Source organism: Triplophysa dalaica, chromosome 1 (genome assembly GCF_015846415.1).
Source record: "Triplophysa dalaica isolate WHDGS20190420 chromosome 1, ASM1584641v1, whole genome shotgun sequence".
NCBI classification, from domain to species: domain Eukaryota; kingdom Metazoa; phylum Chordata; class Actinopteri; order Cypriniformes; family Nemacheilidae; genus Triplophysa; species Triplophysa dalaica.
Genome location: NC_079542.1, coordinates 10,104,493 through 10,119,087, shown reverse-complemented (window position 1 = coordinate 10,119,087; position 14,595 = coordinate 10,104,493). Strand labels below are relative to the sequence as shown.

Below are 14,595 nucleotides of genomic sequence, written 5' to 3'. Positions count from 1 at the left end.
TCAATAGGGTTATACATGTAAGCCTTTATTTAAAGGAACGGTTCACCAAAAAAACAAACTCGCCCTCAAATTGTTTCAAATCTGTGTAAATTTATATGTAAAAAAGATATTGAGAAAAATGTAACCAAACAGTTCTTGCCACCATTGACTCCCATAGTAGGTAAAATGGTTGAGTTATTTATCTTTGTTTGTTCCGTTGAACACAAAAGAAGATATTTTGAAGAATGTAGGAAAGCAAACTGTTCTCTTTAGACTAACATTGTATTTTTTACCTACCACGGTGCCCGAGAACTGTTTGGTTACAAGCTTACTTCAAAAAATTCTCCCTCTGTGTTCATCAGAGCAAAGAAATTTATACAGGTTTGGAACAACTCAAGGGTGAGTAAATGATGACAGACATTTTTGGGTGAGTTGTCCCTTTAAATATTATATATAGACATGTTCAGAAGTGTATTGTACAATTTGTAATGATTGTTTGTGTTTGTTTTTGAGGAAATGGAAAAAGACGTAATGTTCAATCAAGACATAAAGGAGAACCTGGAGTTGAGGTAACCAATGTTTTAACCTCAGTCTCCTTCAGCCTTTTAGACATGTTTCCTGACACCTGGTCCCAGGAGCATTTACTTAGCAGCATCTTAATAACTAGTCTCACTGACTAGAAATTAGTTAGGGCTTCTTTTCAGATTTAAATTAGCCAAATCTACCAATTTATGTAACTGATTTAAAGAAGGTATAACCAGTCTTGAAGAAAATAATTGGATGACTAACTTCTAAGACTAGTCTAATCTGTTTATGCAAACAGCCTATTTTTTTGCATCTTTTGTGCACTGAATTTCAAAAATTTAACTGTTTGTAACTGTTTGCTATTTTTTATTTTATTTTCATGATTATTAATGTCTGACCGGTGTCCATCAAACTGTAAATCTAGTCATGATTTAAAACATACTATAGACCACATGATAAAGTAATGGGAATGATGCAACATTACTTTTGAGTCAACTTTATAAATTTTACTTCCAACTTGCTAAATGTTCTCCCTGAAAAGAAAAGAAACTAACTTGAACATTTTTTTGTTAAAGAATTCAAATTATTGATCTGTACACTCTTAAAAAAAAATGTGCTTCTAATTTTCTTCTGATGCCATAGAAGAACCTTTTGGTTCCATAAAGAACCTTTAACATCTAATGAACCTTCCTGTTTCACAAAAGTTTCTATGTGGCGGAAAAAGATTAATCTGATTATAAAAAGTAAAAAGGAGATGTTTCTTTAAAGAACCTTTGACTGAATGTTTTTTTGTGGAAGTAAAAATGGTTCTTGACTCATTCGCCGCCAGCCTGCCAGCCTTCGCCAGCGTTTTTTAACATTTTCACCCAAATTTAATGGCTCACAGTAAATTTTCTGTAAAGAATATATGGACAAACAATATGTCAAATGGAAGAACAGAGTTTCAGCTTTTAAACAAAAGAAACCGTATTCTCCAATCTTCATTTGTTCGTTTTTATCACTCCGTAGATGTGGGTAGGTTTCTTCAATAATGCATCATTTTGATTAAACAGCTGAGATAATAAAGTTTTTTGTCAAAGATTTCGCTCAGATTCCACTCAGAACAATCATTAAAAACCGCTAAAACATATACGTTCTAGGTTCTGGGATATTGTACTTTTCCCCAGTGGTGTGTAATAGCGCCACCTGCTGTACAACAGTACAAACACTGATTGCTGTAAAAACTCGTCTTTGGCGGGGAAGCGTTTTCTTTTAAATGACGAGATAACTCGTCAATGGTGGTGAAAGAGTTAAATGGCATCACTGTGAAGAACATTTTAAGCACCTTTATTTTTAAGAGTGTATATACTGTGTATAGAAATGTTTCTAACAAAGATTATGTTGTTGACTGGATTCTCAAGTTTTGGCAAAAATGTGTGAGAAGGTTTTCCCAACTTGCAAAACTGAGTTGAAAAGTTCCCGAAAGAACATGCTGCATTGCAGCAGTTCAATTCTGTGTTTTTATTTTAAAGATTTGTGTTTCATTTATTGCTGGCTCAATGTATGCTTTATTATTGTTATAACTGTTAATTATCCATTTTGTTTAGAGTTTTTTTAATGAATGATGGTTTTTGATGGTTGAGGTTTGTGTGTTGAGGTGTAAGTGTAACACAACGGCACAACCGGTATAAATGCACTTAACACAAACTGTTATTTGATCAAAGTTTTGGTCTGTCTGAGGCAGAAAAAAATTACAATTGTAGTAAAAGACAAACTAATTTGTTTGTTCTAAAATAATCAATCTATATTCTTTATTTACTGTATGTTCAGCCAACAAAAAATATTTTGTTCTGTTGTTCATCAGGTAAACTTGTTTACGTTGTGACAACTGATTTTCAAACAATTTTCTAGACCAAATACAAATATAGACACAAATTTGGGTTTCTTCCTTGCTAATGGACTAAACCAATCTGAAATCAAAACAAATCCTTTATCTTTTCAGGAAGGAGACAAAATCCAAAGAAAAACTGAACAATAACAAGCAAGATCCTTCCAAACATTACATTGAAGATGATGATGATTACTCCACTGTTCTACAATTTACTGTCAGCAAGGAATCAGTCAATGAAAGCTCTTCTAAACAACCTACGAACCTTCTCACCAGCCCTGGTCAACAAGTTGTGCGACAAACAGAAGAGAATGAAATATACAGTGTACTAATGGATGACTTGCCAGGCCTAGTTGCACCTTCCATTCAAAAAGACGTTTCCATTTCACCCTATGCCTGCTTTTATGGAGCTCCCAAAACTGCTGTCAAAGCAGGCTGGCTGGACAAACTCTCTCCACAAGGGTAAAGGCCATGCACTCTGATCTATCACTAAAGCGCATGTCATAGTTTCAGTTATGAAAATTATTTTAATATTTACTCACCCTCAAGTGGTTTTCTTTCTATATGATATTCATTTTTTAAGAAGAACAAAACTTAAACTTTTTATAAAAATCTTTCTGGCCCCAGCTTGATTTTAAATTACTTTATATTGTTTGATTCTTTTACATTGGAAAAAAAGTTTTTAAAGTTAAACATTTTAAAGTGAATCAACACTAAATCACAATTGACTGTAGTTGTGGCCTTATTCTTCTTATATGCTTTCTCAAATTAATCACAAATAGCTCTTAAAAAAACGTAATTTCAGCGTTTCTGTTTTCTTTTCTTTTTTTTTCATTTGTGTGTGTGCTATTATTGAAGTATCTTTGTGCTTTCAACTGTAAAAGTAAATGTGTGTTTTATAGAATTCTCTCATGTCCATTTTCACCTAATGAACAATACAAGATCTGTGAAAGCATAAGATGCTTCACTTGAAGACCACACACACCCACAGATCTGAGATCAGCATGCTGTTTTACACCTTGTTGTATTGGCTTCCATACTTGAAAACCAACCTGTTAAAACCAGTGTTGAACATAACCTTCCTCTTCTATTTTTTCTCACTTCCTTTTTCTGTTTCCTAATCGTCCGTTGCCCAAAAACACAGTGGCGGTTGATTGGTAGCGCTGGGCAGACGACAGAGTATTGACCAAACAGAGACTATTTTTTTCAAACACTTATCAGTAGTCATTTTAATCTTGAAACATGAATCATTCATTCTTAGTGAATGGAACAATAATAGGTGGAAACTCATTACATGAGTTCAGTGTTTTGTAATTATGACACTTGTGTCATTTTGTATTTGTAGGAACTGTGTGTTTCAGAGACGATGGGTGAAGCTTGAAGGCGGAAATCTCACTTACTACAACAGCGATAAGGTGAAGCAACCACACTTGTTAATTTTCCAGAGAGACCAAGACTTTGTTGTGTCGTGTTTATGTTTGAGAGGAAATGACCGAAACCATTTTTAGTGCACAGCATGTATGTAAACTTGTATATACATGCCACCAAACAGCTGCAAATCCCTCTCTTTATTTTCACTTCTCATAGAATAAAAGTATTCTCTCAACTGTAGACATTCCCTCAAACTCTTTTTGCAGAAATGGTATTATCATAGTTTGAGAGAAACCTCGCTGGGTGCAGGAATGAGTTGATATAATCAAAGCGAGGGTATAAAGAGGACCCTAAAGCGATAGAAGAATGAGCATTGCATGCATGTGTGAATCACACTTGTTGGTTTTTTATAGTCTTTTGAACCCAATCAAGAGACAGACATCAGCAGAGCACTTCCTGTGCCAGCTTTTACTGTAACAGCACACTCACACCTCTTTTTCAGTTCTACTCTTCTTTCTGTATTATCTCTTCACATATAATAGTTCTCTTTCTGTCGGTCTCTTGACGTTGTGTCAAACCGACAGATTGGGTTTGACTTGAGAACCTATCATCTTCTGACTAGTTTTGAAAACGAATTAAATTTGCATGCCGGACTCCACCCCCGGATATCCGGGTATAAAAGGGAGATGGCGTGCTGAATTCATTCACCTTTTGTTCCTCGGGGCCTTCAATCGTATGATCCCTTGGTCTCTGACTTTCTACAACTGCTGGATTCTGAACGATGTAGTGCAGTGGACTGTCCCTTCCTGCAGCGACTTCCCATGAGCATCTCGGCAGTTCCAGAAGTTTTCTAGTTTGGTTTCAAAAGAGGTTTCAATGACATCTGGTCCCTAGATACCCCAAACTCTATGTATCCGTCACCAGTGTTAGGCAAGTTACACTGAAAAAGTAATTAATTACATATTCAATAGAGTAATTAGATTACTGTACAAATTACTCTATCTAGAAATTATTTAATTACTTATTACAGATTATTTTCTATATCCTATATCAACCTTGATTAGTTAAGTGATTCAAGGATAGACCTGAAAATGTTCTTTAATTTCATTAAAATAAACAATATAAAACTACATTTAGTTGTATTTTTAACTGACTAAAGTATTACAAAAGTGAGAATTATATTTTAAAGCATGGATTTTTTATATATTAAAGTTAGACTTTGAATTTTGATGTCAATTCCACGATTACACACACATATATTACACAAAGTATTTAGTTTAATTGCACCAGATGTAACTGTAATTAAATAACAGAAAAATTTAATAATCCCTTACTTAAATTACAGTAATTTATTATTTAGTAACTACTTACACCCCTCATCAATAAAGAAAACTATTAAAAGTTTTAAAGGAACTCTCTGTCCTCAACGGACACTTTCAATCTCGTTTTCTTTTTTCTTATCTGATAGAACTGGATGGATCTTAATTACTGTTCACTTCTTGACATCACATAATGATGTTATCAATCACAGTGCAGCTTCTGAAGCGTGGGAGAGAATCAAGCACCACATTCCCACTGGTTCTCTGCGGGACCCTCGGGATCAAGTGGCATGGTCTCTCTTGAAACTTACCTTATATTTCATCAACCTTGCGACCATGTTTGCAAGATCAGTGGATCTGAGTAGCACTTTCACAGAGTTGCGTGTGTGTTTTCTGTGTGTCAGAGGGGTTTAGAATGTCACCTGTCAGTCGGCAGGGTGTGTGGAGATGTTCGGGTGAGAATTGCTTTCCTCAAATCTAAAGTACAACGAAAGCCTCTTTAACCAGAAAAGGTCTGGAGTCCCCTGGGAGCGCCAATGTAAACCTTTCTCACCACCTACTCTGGTTTCGATGGCACGTAATCATCCAGTTTAGGGTGAATGAGATATTCCCAGGACCAACAACTTAAATGTCGGTAGATCTTTCAGAATACCACATTGAGCTCGTGGGTCTCAGCTAGTGTAGGAGAATGCCAAAATGCAACTTTGATCAGCTATTGATGTTTACTACAGCCTACAAGCTCGCATTGAACTCTTTAAATCAGAATTGTGCATTAGCTCTTTTTGGCCAGTTGGTGTCCCCATGGCCTCACTGTAGAAGTTAACCCAGCACCGGTATAAACACATAGCACTGTGGCACTCTCTAGATCTCTCAACAAATTTGTTCTTTATCAATAAGATCCTTTAGCTATATAGCACATTTAAATGTGTCTTTATTAGCATCAAAATGCATATAAAGGACAGTCCACATGGAGCGCACAGCCACTAATTCACTCTAAACTGCATAAGGATACAGAAAAAAACTCTTTCCTATAACGTCTCTTTTGTCCACGCGTGTGTTTGCATAAGCATACACCGAAGTACTTAAACCATCTCTAAACTCTTAATGGATGCCCCTGTTTGCACATCTACTTTTAAGCCCCCTTCAACGTTCCAACCCTGAAAATCGTAATTACAATGAATAATTAACGCCAGCTTAGAGAGCGCCTCATTATTGCCACTTAGCTTCCTATAAACACGCACACCTCTTCACTTTCATCCCCCCTCTCTCTCTCTCTCTTCTCTTCCACCGCTGTCCAGATTTAGACGGAGGAAGTCTCATTAAAACTCCGCAGAGTTCACGGCCGTACTGCGGCTACTGCGGGATGCAAAATTGGAGAGCGGGAGAGAAGCCGAATCCCTGAGAGGGGTGACGGCTGCCCCCTACCATAATTAGGGTTAGCCGGAGCCGTCGTTGTTAACATGCTGCTTTAATTTGAGAAGATGCCGCTCCCTCTGACCCCACTTTCTCGCTCTTTCTCTTTCCCTCGCTCATGGTGTTCCTCGCGCTCTTTGCTTTTCTTTCCTGATCTCTTGGTTCTTCAGTCCTACGTTCTTCATCAAGTAATCTCCTTTTATATATATCTCCTTTTCACAATCTGTCTTTCTCACCTTCTGTCTCATATGCTCCCTCGCCTTTTGTATTTGGTTTTACTTCTTCTAGTGAAGCTAACTAAGGAGGGAGTCCCTTACTAAATCTTCTATTTCTGGTTGGACAGTTTCTAGAAATAGTGCAAGGTCATCAGAATAATTAACATCCAGCCGAACAGGCTGAAATGAATCTTTCTCTCATTCTTTCAGTTGAACTTAACTTTTATTGCCATGACAAAATCGTAATTTTTATTGCTAAAGCATAACATTGTGCCTATCCGTAAAAAAAACGTAGGAAAAATACATGATGTAAAAAGGCACAAAAAACATACATAAAATGAAAACGCAATGGCAAGGTCATGGATTTGATTCACACTGTCTTGATAAAATGTAGATGTATTGTAAATAGCTTTGAAATGCATGAATGCAATTTGAGCGCGGCAGTCTGTACATTCGCATCTCTCTCTTTTTAACATTTTCTCTTTATCCACATGTCTCTCTTCCTCTTAGTTCTCCACGGTGCTTGCTCTTTTTATCCATCACTCTCCGTTGTTTCTGAGCGGCTGGAGTGGTGCATGTGAGTGCTGTAGACTAAAGCAGGTCTCGCAGAGCTCTGCTGCCGCTTTGGAGTTGAAGCACACAGAGAGACCAAACACTTCTTTTTCTAAAGAACCAGCCCTCTTTCCCTCATCCTTCTTCACAACACATCAGACTATAAATACTGGAGTGCCAAGCCTGTTAGCTTGGGACTGGTATTCGGGATCAGGCCTGTGTGAATTTGTGTTTGGCTCAATTCCTTTTTTATGGCAAGCTGACGTCTTAGGGATGGATTGAGGTCTCTGTTGCAAGGCGTGTATGAGAGTGATGTTGCAATATAATCAATCTACTTGTACATCATTTCAGCTCTAGTGGTTCCTGTAGCTCAGCTGGTAGAGCATGGCGTTATTGACAAGGTCATGGGTTAGATCGATGTAATACATGAACTGATATAAACATTGAATTTGAGTAGCTTTTCGGTGGAATTGTTTGTTGTATTTGTGTTTTTGTATGTTGCCAGTCAAACCTACTACTCATTCTGTATTAACTTTTTAACACAGTATAGAATTGTAGTTGTCAAAAGTATGAAATAGACATTATGGGAACTATGATTGTAGATATTTTAGATTACTCAAAGCATCCATCCTTTATTTGGAATATAGCCCTGAACAGTAAATAAACGGAAGCAAAGTAGTTTGTATGGATACTAGACAGACACTCTTCTTTTCTGTCACAGCAACAACAAAAACATTTTAGATTTAAAAAGAAACATCAGCCTTTAGATCAATAGGTTTATAAGAGGCATAAATACAGCGTCTAAACTTTTGTCAAAAAGGATTCTCAAAGTGTGTTTATATTCACCGTGTACAATGAATCCTTTTACTGTCTCTCTCTCATTCTCCGCAGGAGATGTACTCAAAGGGCCTGATCCCCATTTCAGCAATTAAACAAGTTCGTGCTCTGGGTGAGAATAAGTTCGAGGTGATCACCTCCGTCAGAACCTTCGTGTTCCGGGCAGAGAAAGAAGGTGAGCCTCTTTACTTTTTTCCTTTTGCTTTTCGATTCCTTTCCATTAATCTCTTTTAAAGCAATTCACCACCTCTCTCATACTTGATCTTGTATTTATATCTCTTTACCATATCCGCTATGATATATTAAAAAAGAAATGATGTGAATTCCGCTCAAAGTAAATCTTCCATAGCAAACTGATTCAGAGACAGAACTCAAAATATTTTGACACAGTGCTGATAGAATCAAGGTGATAGATTTAGATTGAATATGTGCATTAGACACGCTATTGCTGTATATTGCGGTCACATCATTCCTTGTGAATTTTATTAGGCTTTCGCTTCTGAATATTCATAAAACATGTTCCCTGTTTCCAAAAATATATTATAAATGTATTTTTAAAGTCCTTTTAAAGGTTTTTTAGTTCTATACCAGTTTATGGGTTTAATGGAATGAAATGTTCACAGTGTGGTCTGGCGCTTTAGATGTAATTCAGACAAAAAGCGAAATTTTCTAAGCACTGTTAGAATATAATTAAATTTTTGTAAGCATTTCAGAAGTTTAGCGAATGTTAAGTTTAGGTGTTGTTGGAGTTTATTGAGTGTAGTAACTTGCTAGTGGCATCGGTTTAAGTCGTAATGGCAGTTTAGCAGGAGTTTTTGTGTTCCTAACTTTTATCTAATCATTTAGGACAATGGTTTCAATTTAAAATATCTACTTTTTTAAGGGATGTTTGCTTAAATTTCTAAGCATAAGTTTCATATGTCATATTTGTACATGAGCAAATGTAACTATTAAAGGGCCATTAGAACCGCCCAGATTATTCACCTCTCTCAGACACCTTGAAGTAAATGCGACAGTGAATGAGCAAGAGGTTTGTCATGAGCCAATCAATTACCACAGTATTGACATGGCCTGCGCTTCCTCGCTGTAATTACTGTGGTAAATCTAAGGGCTAATAGAAGAGTCGCATGCCATGTCGTCCTAGAATATCTGCTTATAATGGCCTTCCAGTTCCTCCTTCCACCCTGGCTCTTGAGCGATGACCTCTGACCCATGACAAGTGAATTATTCTGAGGGAAGTAAGTTTAGGGATGCATTTAACTGGACTTTCGACCATTAGAGGAACTGAGAGAGGGAGAGAGCTTGTCAGATCTGCTCATGCATCTTTAAACAGCTTTACAGCAGTCTGAAAGAGTCATCAATCTTAAGGCAAACACTGGATATGTGGAGAATGAAAGTGAATGAAAGATCCAGAAGTGGGTGTTGAGGTGGGATGAGCAAAAAAAGGCAAGAATGAGAATTAGAGTAGGACATTGAGCAAGCTGTTAAGCGTTTAGACACACAAGAGTGTGCGCGCGTGTGGCTGTGTGTTCATTTTTTAAATGTGGAGGTCTATTCTGTGAGAGAGAATATCTTGTGATTAGTTTTATTTGTATGGATAAGAGGAGGAGATTTCACATTTTTAGGTTTGTGATTTTGTAGCTTATGACATAATGCAATTTTCATGTGCAATTTGTAGAAACCAATAAACTTTATAACATTTTTAAGGAATACTTCACCTAGATTTTTTATGTTGTTTATAATTTGAATATGACTCTTTCTTATCTGAAACTCAAAATATATTTTGCGACTTTACAATCGAAGTCAATGGGGGCCAATGTTGTTTGGTTACCAACCAACGTTCTTCAAAATATCTTCTTTAGTGTTCTGCAGAAGAAAGAAAGTCTTACAGGTTTGGAATGACGCGAGAGTGAGTGTTTGATACAAGAATGCCATTTTTGGCTGAACTTTCTTTAAGGCAGGACTTGATTGTACTGTTTTATAAGCATCCTAACAGATTTTCAGTTTTATTTGTGATGACATATTTAAACATTTGGTCTTCTATATCTATAGACACACACACACACACACACACACACACACACACAAACAAGAATTAATAAATTGAATCAGTTGAATTGAACACTTTCAGATTGATATAGATGTACTGCAGCTTAAAGAACAGTACTCAGTTAAGGAGTTAAATGCGATTATATATCCGATACGCCAGCACACCTTGAAAACTCTTTAACTTAACACTTAACAATTGAACCTTGTCCAAAAGACACTGTATGCTGAAACACTCACCTCTAATACAATTAGACCTCACTTTCTCTCTCTTTCGGTTTCTTTTACCTTTCCTCAGTGGATGTGGCAGGTGCTGTATACCTGCTGAGGATAAAAGTATCCAGCTGTTAATGTTTTTTGGCTAGCCTGAGTGTGTGCAAGTGAATTTGTGCAAGCCCCAGTTGTCCTATTTAAACACAGAACAAGAGAAACCTCTCCGGCTTCATTCCCCACATACAGACGCACACGCACGCAGGCAGGCTGGCACAATTCAATGAGACACAGGGGCTTTTGCATACCTGCTTTGTTTGCAGATTTGGAAGTTTATAAAGTATAACAATAATATTAGACACTTTTCCTTCCCTTGTATTCCCACAGTGCCACGTCTCTCCATACACGCTTATACGCATACCTGCACTTTTGCTAACATACATCAAATAGGATGCAGTGTACCTTCACAGGAATGCACACTTTGTCTTACCTTCCATGCTCTGTTTTTCCTCTAAGGAGAACGTCACGATTGGCTAGAGGTTCTTCAGTCTGCAGTGAGCTCCCAATCCTCCATTTCCCAGCAGCCTCGCAACGGTAACACAAACAAGAACGGCTACGTCGAGCTGCGTGGCCTCAAAGGAAGAATCTACCTCAGCCTCATGAGAACCAGCTTCAGAATCTCCAAAACAGATCAGGTTGTCTTCCTTGTGCCTCTATCTATCTGTCTGTTTGTTTGTTTTGGAAAGTATTTGAAGAAAGGGGGGTTAACCAGGAAACCATATTTAATCCGGCAGGGATGTGGCCCCCACCACCTTCCAACTAATAGAGGGACATCAAGTTCTACATCAAATCACTATGACCTAGTCTATTTACATCTATCAGAAGATGGTTATATTTCTGTAAACAGTTTTTTAAAAGCTAAATATTTATAAATGTTATATGAATTTATGAAAAATTTATAAATAAATACATGATGTCTTGCAACAAACTAATAAAAGAATAATAAAAGACATTGATTAATAAAACAGATATAAAAAGGACCAGCAGTACTGTATAAAAGTCTTTTCAATCAGTCTGTAATAAAATAACTGAAGTTAACATAAAAAAATCCCTCTAAAACTTTCCCTCTAAAAGTAATATTTTTTTCAATTTTAAGTCTTTCAAATACTACACATTTTAAGTCTAGAATACTATTGTGTATAATGTAATGTTGTACTTAAACAATACTGTACCATCACTGTGATATATTATACTAATAGTAACTAATGCAGATTATGCTACAAGTGTACTTCTGTGTTTTTTAAGTGTGGGTCATATTTGTTTGAATTAATTTTGTCTTTATTACGTAAGAATCTGGCAAAAAGTTACGCATGAGTGTTGTAATGTTTTTCTTTTGCTTACGGTTCCCCCATGTGCTTGATAAGCGCAATTGTATGTTATCAGTGTCGTAAATGCTGTTGCTGTATAACCTTCCACGTGGTCAGCGCAGTACACGTGAATTTGTTGACTAAGCAGAAACTGCTGTTACTTCATGTCACTTCATAAACTGCGCATGTACTAAAGCGCTCTTTTGGCCCCCACGGGGTGTACAACTGGGCTATACTAATAGCTCAAACTAGATTCTGAGGTAGCTGCTGGTTGTTAGGCGTAATCGTATATTGTGCTAGCTACATAGCAGCTAGCGTGCTAACGCTATAATACTTATCTGCAGTTATATTTTTTCGGAAACACACTCGGGAGCAGGTGAGGTGTATTGTGTAATAGGTGCAATCACTAACTTACACTCAACTCGCTACGAGAATAGTGCCTAGCATGGTAGCTATAGATACCCATAAGATTAGTCAAGTGCATGAACTTAGGAATCAGCTACTTTTGCCACAAAACATTTATTGAGGTTTGGTAGTAATCGTTTATAAGCATAACACTAACTTCATGATATGGCAAGAGTTAGCTATTGAGACTTGTGGTGCCGAAAAATTACTCCTTCCAAATTAAGACTCCCCCATTCCCAACTAACATTAGTGTAAGGATGAGATGTGGGGGAGGAGTTAGGATTTGCCATGGTTTGGTTTTGAGACATGCATATTCAAAATTGTTTTGATTTCATTCAAATCTCATGTATACAATTCATGTCTTAAAATTATTTAAAATACAAATGACTTTATATAATAACTGTTGGAATTTGTGAGGCCCCTTGGCAGTGGGGGCCCCTATAATTGCCTATAAATTTCACCTCACTAGTGACTGCCCTGTAATCCGGCAAAAGAATCACGAGCATCGGTGTTCAACGTAAAGGAGCGTGTTCTGGGTCATGTTGTCTGTCTGTTTGTAAACATAAATTTATTGTTTAAAAAATAGATTTTCTCTTGGCCCAATCAAGTTTATTTGTATGGATCTAATTAGACAGACTGAAGCAATTTGGAGTAAGACCTTTTCTAATTGAAGTAAAAGCAGTGGCAGTTCTAGACCAGTATAACAGGTGCCAGGCACGGGCCACTTTTGCTTTTAGGGGCACACTTATATTTTTTGTCATGATTATTTTTCAGTCATTTTTTATTTGAAAACAAGTTCAGCTCAAAATTGCTCTGTGTTGGTGAAATATAATTCCAGATTTAGGGGACCAGTGGGGTGGTCAAGTGTGCTGACACGGGGGCCCCCCCAGAACTGCCCCGGAGTAAAAGAACGGAAACTTTCACATTTTTGTGTTTAGAAGTGTGTAACGTTTCTCTCATGTGAACACCCAAACCATGACACCTCACATGCATACGGATTTAATCTATAACCAATTGGTCTCAGTTTTAAAGGAGATTAAGCTGAGAACGTTATTCATTGTGAAGAGGCGACTCGCTCACACACACTTTATCATCTCTGTTTGTCTTTCATTATTTTCCTTATTAGCACAAGCAAACATCTTTGTCTTCATTCTGCAAGGAAATTGTTTTCCGTCAGCCGATTTAGCATGCGAGAAATAGAAAGAGAGGAGTGAAAATGGAAATTGATTGTATTGTTTTTACGTTAAATCCTCTCCGTGGCAAATGCTCTGACATGAGTGAGGGAGGAAAAAGAGGGAATGAAGAAAACTGGAATTTAGGAGAAAAAATAAAAGGGGAGTGTAGGCAATGGGTTAAAGGAGAAAAAAGAGGGACGATAAAAGAGAGATGGAAAAAAGGAATAAGCGGAAAAGAGAAAAGACAAAAACAGAGTATGATGGACAAGAGTGCAGGAATGAGGTATATTAGAAGGATCTGGGAAACCGATATTGATGAAAAAAAGGCAAGAAGTGAAGGAATGAGACGAATAAAGACTGGAGGAACCGGGCAGAAAGACAATAATGGAGTGATAGTGGAGGGAGGTAAAGACAGCAGTGGCTGTTGAGGGATGAAGAAAACACACAGGAGCAGAAAGAAGGATAGAAGGAGGCAGAGAGGGAGAGAGGAGAAAGATGTAGTGATGTGTAACTTGGTTCATGTTCACTGAAGTGGAGTATTTAATTTAACAAGATGAACGAGCTGCCCAGTACGCTGTTTTTTTTCTCCTTCTTTCCCCTTGTGGCGAGGATGAAGTGCGGTACCCTTCTCTCCTCTGAGGTCAGGGCGTGATGTTTCCCTAAGGTAATGAAAGTCAACCTAACAGGCGGGCCCCAGTCACGTGACCACGCTACAGTTAAGCATCACATCGATTTTTGATTTCCTTACTTAAACTACGCGTTCCATAACAAAGGACACAAAAAAAGGCCCAAACACGAGGGCAGTGTAATCTGGTTTTTAAAGTACAAACGCTTTAGTGGTCAACCTGTAAAATCCAAATGCAATTAGATCATTTTAAATGTGAATTTAGAATTTTAGCCTAGGCTGCAAAATGAGGTTGTCTAGATGTTTTTGGTTTTTGTTCATCATTAACTCGCCCTCAAGTTGAAAGATATTTGGAAGAAAGTTAGCAACTGAAAGTTCTGGGCCATCATTGCCTTCCATAGAAAAAACTAAAATGATACTCAAAGGTGCAGGAACTGTTTGATTTCCTAAACTCTTCAGAATATCTAATTTTGTGTTCGGAAGACTAAAAAAGTACAATATTTTTTTCTACCATGGTAGTCAACGATGCAACTGTCCGTTGCTAACATTTTTCCAAATATATTTGTGTTCAACTGAACAAAGAAATGTATATAGGTTTGAAACAACTTAAGGGTGAGTAAATGATGATAGAATTTTCTCATTTTTGGGTAAACTATCCCTTTATGTCACCACAGGTGCTCCCAATGCAG

General features: G+C 37.2%; 1 protein-coding gene across 1 annotated transcript in view; it reads left to right on the top strand.

The window, feature by feature from the left end:
- Positions 1 to 14,595, top strand: part of arap2 (ArfGAP with RhoGAP domain, ankyrin repeat and PH domain 2) — a 72,885-nt gene that overhangs the window by 12,621 nt on the left and 45,669 nt on the right. Inside the window, exons 5-9 of the mRNA XM_056749589.1 lie at positions 493 to 548; positions 2,486 to 2,833; positions 3,717 to 3,786; positions 8,133 to 8,253; positions 10,851 to 11,029. Coding sequence (XP_056605567.1) covers positions 493 to 548; positions 2,486 to 2,833; positions 3,717 to 3,786; positions 8,133 to 8,253; positions 10,851 to 11,029 — 774 coding nt within the window. The remainder of the gene's footprint in view (positions 1 to 492; positions 549 to 2,485; positions 2,834 to 3,716; positions 3,787 to 8,132; positions 8,254 to 10,850; positions 11,030 to 14,595) is intronic.